Genomic DNA, 13,369 nt, shown 5'->3' with positions numbered 1-13,369 from the left:
CTCCAACATTTATCCAATGAAAATAGGGACGTCCCATTCCATACTGATAATTTTACTGTTTATACCCCACTCGTCTTACTGGGTTGCCCCAGCCACTCTGGGCAGCTTCCAACATATATAAGAAGGTAAAGGTAGAGGGACCCCTGACCATTAGGTCCAGTCGTGACCAACTCTGGGGTTGCGGCGCTCATCTCGCTTTATTGGCCGAGGGAGCCGGCGTACAGCTTCCAGGTCATGTGGCCAGCATGACTAAGCCACTTCTGTTGAACCAGAGCAGCGCACGGAAACGCCATTTATCTTCCTGCCGGAGTGGTACCTATTTATCTACTTGCACTTTGACGTACTTTCGAACTGCTAGGTTGGCAGGAGGTGGGACTGAGCAACGGGAGCTTACCCCGTCGTGGGGATTTGAACCGCGACCTTCTGATCGGCAAGCCCTAGGCTCTGTGGTTTAACACACAGCACCACCCGTGTCCCTTCCAACATATATAAAATATAATAAAACATGAAACATAAAAAACCTTCCTTATACAGGATTGACTTCAGACGGCTCAGGGGTTGGATAACTCCATACCCTCCAGCATTTCTCTAATGAAAATAGGGACATTCTAAGGAAAAGCAGGATCAAATCAGAAACCGCGATGGCTTCTCTAAATAAGGGACGTCCCTGGAAAATAGGGACGCTTGGAGGGTCTGTTAGCTGGTGTGTGTTACTGGGTGTTCAGAAACATTCCAACTGCTCAGAAGTCAGCACACTCAGGTTAAGAACCAGATGGCACTGTTCAGGTCCTAGGAAGGGAGAAATAGCTCTATCAAAGTGACAATCAACTGCTACTAGACCAGAAATGGCCAATGGTCATGGATAGCGGAAGTTGAAGTTCAACAACATCTAGAACAAGGGTGACAGAGCTTTTCTGAATGGGGGAGAGAGAGAGAGAGAGAGAGAGAGAGAGAGAGAGAGAGAGAGGGAGGGAGGGAGGGAGGGAGGGAGAGCACGCGCTAAAAACTGATGTCTTGTGTACACATGTCCGATGCTGACCGAAATGTGGGTGCCTGAGAATTTTGGCATTCATGTTTTTTAAAAGTTCCTAGCCCTCATGTTTGTGGAGATGTGTTTGACTAACACAGGACTGAAACTTCTAGATTTACTTGGGAACTTCTCCCTTTCTCATGTCTTCCTCCTTTATACCCTTACTGCTCCTCTCATACAGTAATATTCTGCACTTTGTAGCCACATAGTTATGGTAGCTAAATAGGTTTAAAAGTACAGAACTTTTATATTTGCAAATACATCAGAGAGGAGAGTTTACATAGGTTGGCAACTGAACTTTCATTTTCTCCAAAGATGGGGAGAAAAGCAATGGTACCGAGCATTTGATACCAGACCTTAAAGACTACCGTCCCTTTTTAACTCGACTCCTGTGCCTTTAACCCATGAGGCAGAAAACCAGCAGGCAAAGTACTTCCTGGCATGAAATGTGATGATGGGAGAGATTCACCTGTTGAATTTCTGCCTGTCACGCTGCACTTAAAAGCACAGCAGGAGCCCTGCAAGCAGAGAGAAATTGAGGCAAGCCTCCCTGAGGACTTGATCATGGATGAGTAGCCCAGTCGCACATAAACACACGCCTGACCTTTTAACTATACTCAGCTGGGAGTCTCTGGGGTGGTGGTGGGGGTAGCAGGGTCAGTTCGAGCTGTAGGACAGATGGCTTTCCCCTGACACGCCAGATTTGACAGAGGTGCTTAGCAGCTGCCTAGGGAGGGAAGCTAGAACTGGCAGGGCTGGTAAAAGGGGCAAGGGAGGTGGACTTGGGTGGAAGGGTGGGCAATAGATGCAAGGCAGATAAGTGAGTGTGGCAGGGAGCCAGGCACCACCAGAACACCACCTTAAAACCATTACAAACTGCAGGAATTTGGGGCATCTGCACCACCACACAGCTCCACCCCCACCCCCCTTGTTTCCCTTAACCTCCAGCCCAACGAAGCGTTCTGCGGAACCTGGAAGCTTGCTCATTATTTTGTGACATTTTGCACAACGTCAAAGGAAGGTGCTGCCCTGTTGCGACTTCGGGATTATGGGGCTCATAGCCAGACACATGAACACAATGCAATGGACGTGCATGTTTATCCATGGGGGCCCTTCCCCACACCCCACACCAGGGGTCAGCAAACTTTTTCAGCAGGGGGCCGGTCCACTGTCCCTCAGACCTTGTGGGGGGCCGGACTATATTTTGGGGGGAAAATATGAATGAATTCCTATGCCCCACAAATAACCCAGAGATGCATTTTAAAGAAAAGCACACATTCTACTCATGTAAAAACAAACTGATTTCCGGACCGTCCACAGGATGGATTCAGAAGGCGATTGGGCCAAATCCGGCCCCCAGGCCTTAGTTTGCCTACCCATGCCCCACACCAACTACACTGGGGCTGCAGGAGGTGGGGAGAGACAGTGCAAAGCTTTGCTGTCTGCTGTGCTCTCCTCATCCTTGTACTTTTGGGTTTTTGGGTTTTTTTTAAGCATGCACATTCATTGCCTCCATGCCATTAACACCATATCTCGTTTGATCCTTCAATGGACACAGAGAAATGGAGGCAGACACAGAGAATGAACTTTCAATGGTTAATGGTTGAGCAACCTTTTTTTACTATTAGCCAACACCCCCCCCCAAAAAAAAGCACACACCCCAAGCCTTTCTAGAAACAGGGCCAGCCCTACCATTAGGTAGATTCCTTAAGTGGCAGATGGGAGGGAGGGGAGGTAGAGCCATACATGCCACACGGTCTACCCAGTGCCTCCAATGTCTGCTGAAATGGGTGGTGATGGGTGCCATCTTGTCATTCCCCTCAAGCAGCAAAATGCCTAGGAGTGGGGGTGGGGAACGTTTTTCAGCCTGGGGGCCACACTCCACCAGAAGCAACCTTCTAGGGGCCGCATGCCAGGGACAGGCAGGGAAAGAGTTGGCCGGGCAACAGATAGTTAGATGGTTAGAGCTAATAACTGATAACTAGTACCAATCCCAAGGAGCAACCAATTTGTATGGTTCTTGAGTTTGCAGGAGCTGAGAACCGCAAAGGAGGACCCAGGGACCTGCTGCTCCCTCAATGTGACTTCACAAGACACACCCAAAAATCATGAGCACAAGGGAGTCCTGAAGGATGCTCAAAGGGGAAAGAGCCTGAGATGCAAACCTAACAATTAAACCCCTGGTGTTGCAAGCAAATATCAGTAATATCCAAAGGCAACACGATGACCAAGTACAACAATGTGATGTCAATATAAACTCTTTATATAATCTATACAGAACATTGAACAATATGAAATATGCACTCTCTGCAAAACCAAATAAACAATGCTGCCGAAGTGGTCCTCGAACAGATGTAGTGAACAGTGATTCCAGATATACCCACTGTTTCATGGAATTCTTCTTCAACACAGCAGAAGGATACATAAATGCTTCAAAAACTGCAATTGAATTATTGAAATGATGACCTTCATCAGCATTGGACGTCATAAAACAAAGCTTTACGGCTTGTTTCCTCCAGATAAGAATCTGATCCAGTGCTTCTTTCAGAGACTTGCATAGCCCACAAAGACTTTCAGAGACCTATAAGATTTATGTTTATTTGGTTCTATGTTTTGAAGAGAATCCATCAAGAGTGCATATTCTGTGACTTTCGGAGATTTAGAAGAATTCTGTTTATTTGGTTTTGTAGAGAGTGCATATTTCATATATTTCATATTGTTCAATGTTCTGTGTAGATTATATAAAGAGTTTATATTGACATCGCATTGTTGTACTTGGGCATGTGTTGCCTTTGGATATTACTGAGATGCAGACCTGTCTGCCTTGTCCACATTCTTGCTATGCAGATCTAGGTAAATGTGCTGTTCTGCACATGGGTCCTGCTGAGCAGCCTCAGCCTTGCAAGCTCCCCCCCCTTCCCCAGCCTCAGCTGTCCCTGACTGGAGCTGCTGCTGCTCATTTTGCTAAAACCCCTCTAATCCCCATCACTAATCGCTTTAATGGGGCTTCTCACAGACCCAGCGAGGGCGGGAAGCAGAGACATGCTGTGGAAAGGGAAATGGGACAATTTGGTGCAGCTAGGAGAGGAGAGCGGGGGTGGGTGGGGGGCAGGATAATGGAAGCCAGCATTCTCACTGGGAAACTGGATTTTGGTGAGGGGGAACCAGGAGTCCTGGGATCCATCTGCCTCAAAGATTGGGAGACGACCCAGGAGACGTGGGTTGGAATTGGGAAAGAGCCAGGATGATCAGCTCAGTTCTGTTGGATGCCCTCTGCCCTCAGTTTCCTCACACTGCCCCCAAAATCTGGTATAAAACACCACTCTAATCTCTGCCTTCCATTTCCCATTTAGCATTTCTGTAATAATTATCCACAGACAAGCACAGCAGTGCTATGATATATGCCAGCTGTCCCCAGCCTCGTGCTCTCCAAATGGTTTGGGTTACATCTCGCAGCATCGCTGACCATCACCCATTGAGCTTCATCATGGATCTGGGTTTTGAACTGCAGCCTCCTGCATCTTCTAAATCCAACTCTCAGGGCGGCTCCAGCAGCTATTTTTCCGCTGCCTGCCCTGGCGCACAGCCTCTCGGGTTGCTTCTGTGCTACCGGCCCTTTAACTTCTGCAATCAGCTGGAAGAGGGATTGTGCACCATGTCCACATGGCACTATGTTAAATGGCAATCTCCTTCCCCATGGTCAAAATCTTTCTCAAACGTTTACTTGCAATTGAATGGTAGCCACCAGTGTCCCCTGTAATGTTAATTGGTAGCTTCTTGTTTTCAGGCTTTGCTCATTTTATTCCTTCCTGTTCTACACAGCTGGAAGTTTTGAGATGCACTGCCCCTCAATAAGTCACATTCTTTTCACTATTATGCAGGGAGAGCTTTAATTACAGGCTTCCTTTCACTATTATTTTTCTTTTATAGCAAAATAACTATTTTTCTTTAAAAGAAAAGAAACTGGTTTATTAACTGCACCACCACTAGGCAGGAAACAGAAGCTACCTAATTAAGGGTCTCTTAAGGAGCAATTGCTCTCTAACCACCTGGCAGCACTGAACAGGAAGTGATAAAAAGCGCAGAACCTCCAAAGAGGAAGCTTCTAATCAGAGGCACAGTAGTTAAAAGCCTCAATAGCATTTTGACTGCCTGCAGTTGGCAGGCAGGTGCTGCAATTATGCTTTATTGCAACCCTGCCCCTGAAAACCCCCTCAAAGTGGGGGGGGGATTCAGAAAACACTGGATTGGAAGAGAGGGATCATGGTGTAATCTTTATTCTCTGAGAGGGGGGAAAGGCAATATGAAAGAAAGGGGCTAATCTGGAAGCTTTCCTGATCTCATCTGCTAGCAGCTAGGGAATGTATGTAATGCATATGAAAAAGAAATCATATTCCAGAACCTAGAACTGAGCCTCACATACCTCAATGCCCTCTTACAGCATTTTTGGGTTTGAATGGTTTCCTTCACTAGTCTGGAATTGTTTTGACAATACATATTTATAGGCTGGTACTTGGTTTCCTGTTTCAAGTGAATCATCCTTTTCAATTCTACAATAACAAAGCTTGGGTATTAAGTGCGCACACTGGGGCCAGACTAGAAACACTGTGTTTGCCATGTGACATATAGATGCGTCAATCTGCTCTGGAATTTGGCATGGCTGTGCAATGATAGTACCCCATAGAATTGTTGTTGTTGTTGTTGTTGTTGTTGTTACTATTATATAGGTTTCTTTCCCACCCTTCATAATGAGGTCCCAGAGTGAGTAGCAACCATTTTAAAATACAGTATTAAAATACTGATTGGCTAACCTTTGGTTAAAGGGATGCGGGTGGCGCTGTGGGTTAAACCACAGAGCCTAGGACTTGCTGATCAGAAGGTTGGCGATTCGAATCCCCACAACGGGGTTCCTTGGTCCCAGCTCCTGCCAACCTAGCAGTTCGAAAGCACATCAAAGTGTGAGTAGATAAATAGGTACCGCTCCGGCAGGAAGGTAAATGGCATTTCCGTGCGCTGCTCTGGTTCGCCAGAAGCGGCTTAGTCATGCTGGCCACATGACCCGGAAGCTGTACGCCGGCTCCCTCGGCCAATAAAGCAAGATGAGCGCCGCAACCCCAGAGTTGGCCACGACCTGACCTAATGGTCAGGGGTCCCTTAACCTTAACCTTAACCTTTGGTTAGCATATTTGTGAAATGCTGCGTTCAGCCACTGGAAAGTACAGCAGCCCATTATCTATAAGGGTCAATTCATATGTAATAATTTACATATTTTTATATTTTATTAGGTTTATGTTACATGCACTCAGTGCTTTTTTCTAAAAAAAAATGTTTAGGGGTACTCTCATCTTCAAATATCTAAGGGGCTGTCACATGAAAGAGGAAAGAAGCTTGTTTTCTCCTGCTTTGGGGGGGAGGACACGAACCGATGGATTTAAGTTACAAGAAGGGGGATTCCGCCTAAACATCAGGAAGAACTTTCTGACAGGAAGAGCTGTTTGACAGCGGAATATTGGGAGCTTGTGGACCCTCCTCCCTTGGAGGTTTTTAAGCAGAGCTTGGATGGCCACCTGTCCTGGGTGCTTTAGTTGAGATTCCCATATTGCAGGGGGTCAGGCTAGATGAGTCTTGGGGATCCCTTCCAACTCTAATTCTATGATTCTAATGGTGAAGGGAAGGATATTCCAGGCCTAGAGAGGCCTGGGAGCAGGTCTGTAGCATAATTAAGGTAGGACAATGTACCAGCACCTAGCGATTCCCAGTGTGGTGTAGTGGTTCAGAGCAGTGGACTCGTAATCTGGTGAACCAGGTTCGCTTCCCCGCTCCTCCACATGCAGCTGCTGGGTGACCTTGGGCTAGTCACACTTCTCTGAAGTCTCTCAGCCCCACTCACCTCACAGAGTGTTTGTTGTGGGGGAGGAAGGGAAAGGAGATTGTTAGCCGCTTTGAGACTCCTTAGGGTAGTGATAAAGCAGGATATCAAATCCAAACTCCTCCTCCTCCTCCTCCTCCTCCTCCTCTTCTTCTTCTCCTTCTCCTTCTTCTACTCCTCTCCACCCCTCCAGATACCCCAGATCAGCTACGCCTCCACGGCGCCTGAGCTCAGTGACAGCAACCGCTACGATTATTTCTCCCGCGTGGTTCCTCCGGACTCCTACCAGGCGCAGGCCATGCTGGACATTGTCAAAGCCATGGGCTGGAATTACGTCTCCACGCTGGCCTCTGAGGGCAACTATGGCGAGAGCGGTGTCGATGCCTTCATGCAAATCTCCCGCGAGGCTGGTGAGCCAGAGGATACCTGATGGGTGAGGTGGGAGGGGCAGCAGAGCCAGGAGGAGAACCCAGAGAGACCTTTCCGCTTGAGCCGCCACTTTCCTCTGGGAGAAACTGCGGTTTGGCGCTGACTCAGAACAAATGACAATCGGGTTTTCTGCACAGTGGCGTAGCGTGGGTTGTCACCACCCGGGGCAAGGCAAGTAATTTGTGCCCCTAACCCGTGGATTTGCGCACCCTAACCCTAACCCCCAGATGTTGCGCCCGGTGCGGCCGGCCCCCCTGCACCCCCCACGCTACGCCACTGTTTCTGCAGCTTGCCGTCTGTTCCGATTGAGCACCAAAGAGCGGGTTTTCCAGGAGGAAGCAGTGGGGCAAAGGCAAAAGTGCTCAGAAAGCACAGGGCAAGCAGAAGGGACAAGCAGAAACAGTGCCTTCAAGGAAGGTGTTCAATGATCGTAAAACGGTCCAGGAAGTGGCCGTAGCAGAGGACAGAGCAGGGGGGGAGGGGGGAGTTAGCAGGTGGGTGGGGAAGCTGTAGCAGCAGCAACAGGATGGTATCCCAGCATCCCAGCGTGCACCGTCACAAAAAAAGCACTGACAAGCCCTTGGCCAAACACCCATGGGTGCAATAACTATGCCTGACATTCTGGAGTGTTTGTGGGAGGGGAGAAGACACATGCCAGTCATGGGCATAAAAGCAGGAGTCTACTTCCCCATACCCACCTGTCTTTATATAGTTAGAGAATATCTATCTAAGAAAAGATGTCATCATGCTGCTGTTCTTGCCCAACTGCAGCTTAGGGACGGAACAGCATGCAGCACAGGCAGGTGAGTCCGCACAGTGGCGTAGTGTGGGTTGTCAGCACCCAGGGCAAGGCAAGTAATTTGCACCCCCTAACCCCTAACCTGCCGCCGCTGCCAGCTTCTTCTTGCTGCTGCCTGGGCTGGTCTGGTGTGGTTCTCTCCCGCGCTCAGCGCTGCGCTGGGCGGCCGCTGCACTGTCCCTCCCCCAGATAGTCCCTCGCTCTCTCTCCGCACCGCACGCCTGGCACCCCCCCCCTTCCACAGTGGGTGGCGACCCGGTGGCTCGGATCAGATTTGCACAGCCAGCACTGCAGTGAGAGAGAGTGAGTGAGCCAGGTAGGGGCAGAGAGCTGAGAGTGCGAGCACGCGCCCCCCCAGATGTTGCGCCCGGTGCGGCTGGCCCCCCCTGCACCCCCCATGCTACGCCACTGAGTCCGCATATGGGGCAAGCTGCCTAGGCTAGCAGCCACAGGGGAGCGCCACCAGGATGGGCCAGGCAGGGATGTAGGAAGGGGGGTGGGGGGCGGTCCACCCCAAGTTCCATCATAGATGGAGGTATCAAAAAGAACTACTGCCCTACTAGGGCGGTTCATAAAAACTTTTTTTTAAAAAAAAATGCCTGCTCCAAAGGTCTTAACTTACTAGGGATTATACAGCTATATCTGAAATTTCACACATCTCAGTTAATATCTTGACCCTCCTCCACGAAAATAACTGTTTACTTTGCCATTTTCATACGTCGTGAAGGCTGAAATTTCAATTCAGTGGAGCCAAAACACAATCCATCCTGTAGATTTAAGAATCTGTCCACAGTCCCCTCCTTGTTATCAGAGGCCCATAATCCACATTCTTTTGTAAGAAAATATGAAATAACGTAAAACTAATTTTGCAGGCAAAAAAAAAAAAATCAATGGGGGGGGGAGGTGACAAGAAATTTTCCGCAGTGGGTGCCCCCTGACCTTCCTACACCTCTGGGACCAGGGCAGCTCTCCAGCAACCTCACACTGATGTGAAAAAAAGCACTGGGGAGGGGGACATTTTAAAGAGGAAAATGTGCCGAAGAGAAAGGCTCACGAGTCCTTTCCTCCCACAGTTCCACCTGTGGCTCTCCAGCTGCAGAGGTTTAAGGGCTGGACTACGACCTGGGGGTCCAGGGTTCAAATGCCCTCTCAGCCATGAATCCCATTAGGTGACCTTGGGCCGATCTCTCAGCCCAACGTACCTCACAGGGTTGTTGCGAGGATAATAATGGGGGGGGGGGATGCATGTCCGAAACCTTGAGCTCCTTGGAGAAGAAGGTGGGGTAGAAATGAAATGAAATGAATAACAAACTCCCGTAAGGCCTAGCAAACATGGCCAGTGGTCACGGGAGCTGTAGTCCAGCAATTTCTGGAGGTCCTTGCCTGCTCTGAGCGGTGGCAGCTGCCTAGGAGTCCAAGCAAGGCTCTGTCACATCTCCTGGCACCTTGTCGTTTCTGAAATGGAGGGGCTAGAGACTTAATCTGGGATCCGTCGGGCTCCTCCCAATCGCTTCCTGAAGCTTTCCTACACTTGTCAGGTGGAGTCTGCATCGCCCAATCCATCAAGATCCCACGAGAACCGAAGCCAGGAGAGTTTGACAAAATGATCAAGAGGCTGATGGAGACCCCCAACGCTCGTGGCATCATTATCTTCGCCAACGAGGACGACATCAAGTGAGTGCGCTGTTAGCAGCAACGCAGAACGTGTCCTCCAGGGGGAGCGTTGGGTGAGGTATTACCGTACTTTTCCGTGTACAAGACTAGGCTTTTTTACTTTAAAATTATGTGGAAGACTGTGGGTCGTCTTATACACAGGGCAATCTCCCCCCCCCTATTTTCTTAAATTGGAGTCCTAAAAATAGTCTTATACATGTGGGTGTCTTATACATGGAAAAATATGGTAATAATAATACTATAATAATTTATTATTTATACCCCGCCCATCTGGCTGGGTTTCCCCAGCCACTCTGGGCAGCTTTCAACAAAATATTAAAATACCGTAATACATCAAACATTAAAAGCTTCCCTAAACAGGACTTCCTTCAGATGTCTTCTAAAAGTCTGGTAGTTGTTGTTCTCTTTAACATCTGGTGGGAGGGTGTTCCACAGGGCGGGTGCCACTACCGAAAAGGCCCTCTGCCTGGTTCCCTGTAACTTGGCTTCTCGCAGTAAGGGAACCGCCAGAAGGCCCTCGGCGCTGGACCTCAGTGTCCGGGTAGAATGATGGGGGTGGAGACGCTCCTTCAGGTATAACTCTCGCCCCCTGCAGGCGAGTGCTGGAGGCTGCACGCCGGGCCAACCTGACCGGCCAGTTCCTTTGGGTCGGATCCGACAGCTGGGGCTCCAAGATCTCTCCTATTCTGAAGCAAGAAGAGGTGGCTGAAGGAGCCGTCACCATCCTACCCAAGCGAGCTTCTGTGGAAGGTAGGCGACAAGACAGCACTGGGGCCAATCGTAGTGGGAGAGAGTATGACAGGCAGACGTAGACCCCACACCTTTTTGGACAGGATGTTTTGGGACATGGAACCACATCTGACCCTCATTCTTCCCATTGCTTTATTTCTCACCCGAACACACTTGCTTTCTAAATTTAATCTGCTCTTAAGCACCGCACCATAATTGCCCTGGTTGAGAGTATGAGAAGGCGCTAAAGGACATTAAGTGGTAGCTAATCCATTTTAAGGGGATCCCGGGTCTGTGACTTAACACACTTGCAAACCAGCCATTCATAGCTATGAGGAAAGACTCTCCATTCACTTTTGCTGCCTGCTTGAGGGTTTTAATCTGCGAGTGACTTTGAGTACGGGACCATGGCTGGCAGTCATTCTGAATTTATTCCTCTGGAACCAAAATAGAGGAAGGGAAAGATCAGGGAGCCTGAACAAATATTTGCTTGGAGGGTAGACTGACTATTTCTGTAGAAATAGGATCTTATGACTTGGGCTGCCATTTTTATTCACTTGCCAGCAGCCTATAATGCAGGCAGAAATCAACAGGTGCAACTTTTCCGTGTCTCAGCAGCTCTAGCAAAGCTGGTTGATTTCTGCCTGTTCTGGGCTGGGGAACTGTAGTCTTCCAGATGTTGTTGGACTACAACTCCCATGATCCCTGATCGTTGGCCATTATATCTAGGGCTGATTGGATCCAGAGGTCAACAATCTCAGGGACACACACACACACAGAGAGAGAGAGAGAGAGAGAGAGAGAGAGAGAGAGAGAGAGAGAGAGATTTCCCATCCCTGCCTTAGATAAGATAGAAGCATCACACAGCATTCCCCCTACAGGATCACACAGCACTTTAAAAATAAAGTACTGTAAAGGTGGGACGCGGGTGGCACTGTGGGTTAAACCACAGAGCCTAGGACTTGCTGATCAGAAGGTTGGCGGTTTGAATCCCCGCAACGGGGTGAGCTCCTGTTGCTCAGTCCCTGCTCCTGCCAACCTAGCAGTCTGAAAGCACATCAAAGTGCAAGTAGATAAACAGGTACCACTCCGGCAGGAAGGTAAACGGCGTTTCTGTGCGCTGCTCTGGTTCTCCAGAAGCGGCTTAGTCATGCTGGCCACATGACCCGGAAGCTGTATGCCGGCTCCCTTGGCCAATAAAGGAAGATGAGCACCACAACCCCAGAGTCGGCCACGACTGGACCTAATGGTCAGGGGTCCCTTTACCTTTATTGTAAAGGTTGGGTTGCCAGCTGACTAGAAGAAAAGTCAGCTTGGCTGGCTCTTGGGCCTTTAATAGAAGGATGATCTGCTGAAATCAGTAGGCAAAACTTTTCTTGCATGGATGGAGAGAATATTATCAGCTGCTAATGTCTACAGAGGTCAAGCTCCTATTACAGCTGCAGCTACGGAGGCTGGTGAAAAGTTGGCAATGCAGTAGAAGGATGCCCACAAAGGCCATGACCTCCCTGTTTTCTCCCCCAAGGTTTTGACCAGTACTTCACCACACGCTCCTTGGAGAACAATCGGCGCAACATCTGGTTTGCTGAGTACTGGGAGGAAGATTTCCGATGTAAACTGACTCGTCCAGGGTTGCAGCCTGATGAAGGGGCACGGAAATGTACTGGTATGGAGGCTTTGGGAGAGAGCTTAAAACAGGGCAGGATGGTACCAGGGATGGGGGAGGAATTCAAGTAAGTTCTCATTTGAAGATGAACCTACCATGGAATCATAGAATCATATAGTTAAGGGACCCTGAGGGTCATCTAGTCCAACCCCCTGCAATGCAGGAATCTCAGCTAAAGCATCCATGACAAATGGCCATCCAACCTCTGCTTGAAAACCTCCAAGGAAGGAGAGTCCATTCCACCCTCAAACAGCTCTTCCTGTCACAAAGTTCTTCCTGATGTTTACTTGGAATCGCCCTTCTTGTATCTTGACGTCACTGGTTTGAATCCTACCCTCCAGAGCAGTAAAAAACAAACTTGTTCCTTCTTCCATGTGACAGTCCTTGAGACAGTTGATGTTGGCTATCACATCTTTTCTCAGTTGCCGCTTTTTCAGACTAAACATGCCCAGCTCCTTCAACCATTCCTCATGTGGTTTGGTTTCCAAATCTGCACTTTCAGAAGCCATATGTGAACCAAAACACAGGCATCCTTCAAAATTTGCAGTGCAGCTGTTCAGCCAAGTAATATGCACAAAATGCATATGCTAGGCAACAGTGTGCATAAAAATGCATGTCTTTGTGAAAACAACATACAAACATGCATTATATTAGGAAATTTGCTTTGCAAAAATGTGCATGGTGGGCTTATTGGGAGAAGTATGCAGTTGAAATACCAACACATTCTTAGGAGGATTTTTCTTTTAAAATCATAAATTGCTGCAGAAATGTGGGGAGTTGAAGTCAGAATGCAGAAATGCGAACAACTTCAGGGTTAGGAAAAGGAGAAAGTGAGAGAACCAAAAGTGACAGATCCCTCTGTTACTTCGAAGATACATAGAACAGCTGTTGCCAAGTGCTCCCCACTCACCCGGTTCACAACTATTTCTTCGCAGCCTGGCTGTGCACTAATCCCTATTTTTGAGAGGCAGCGGTGTTAGAAAGGGAATATTATCGGGGAGCTTCAGGGCCTGGGTTTATTTCACCACTCTGCAGGGAATGGAGGGGATTAGAATTCCAAGTGGTGTCATCCCAACCCTCCACAGAATGTCAAAGTACTGGCTTTCCCTGCCTGGAGCCCCCAAATCCAGCCTCCCCTGGCTGAGATAGACTCAGGTTGAATCTGGCATTTTT

The 13,369-nt window shown here is 48.7% G+C and overlaps 1 protein-coding gene across 2 annotated transcripts in view; it reads left to right on the top strand.

Moving 5' to 3' along the window:
- The window catches only part of LOC309522233 (metabotropic glutamate receptor 6-like), a 46,413-nt gene that overhangs the window by 18,909 nt on the left and 14,135 nt on the right, over positions 1 to 13,369 (top strand). For both annotated transcript variants that reach the window (XM_082205402.1, XM_082205403.1), the window contains exons 3-6: positions 7,093 to 7,309; positions 9,666 to 9,801; positions 10,397 to 10,551; positions 12,056 to 12,196. In XM_082205402.1, coding sequence (XP_082061528.1) covers positions 7,093 to 7,309; positions 9,666 to 9,801; positions 10,397 to 10,551; positions 12,056 to 12,196 — 649 coding nt within the window. The remainder of the gene's footprint in view (positions 1 to 7,092; positions 7,310 to 9,665; positions 9,802 to 10,396; positions 10,552 to 12,055; positions 12,197 to 13,369) is intronic.

Source organism: Podarcis vaucheri (genome assembly GCF_965113315.1).
Source record: "Podarcis vaucheri genome assembly, chromosome: 17".
Taxonomy (NCBI): domain Eukaryota; kingdom Metazoa; phylum Chordata; class Lepidosauria; order Squamata; family Lacertidae; genus Podarcis; species Podarcis vaucheri.
This window is presented reverse-complemented; position numbering and strand designations above follow the sequence as displayed.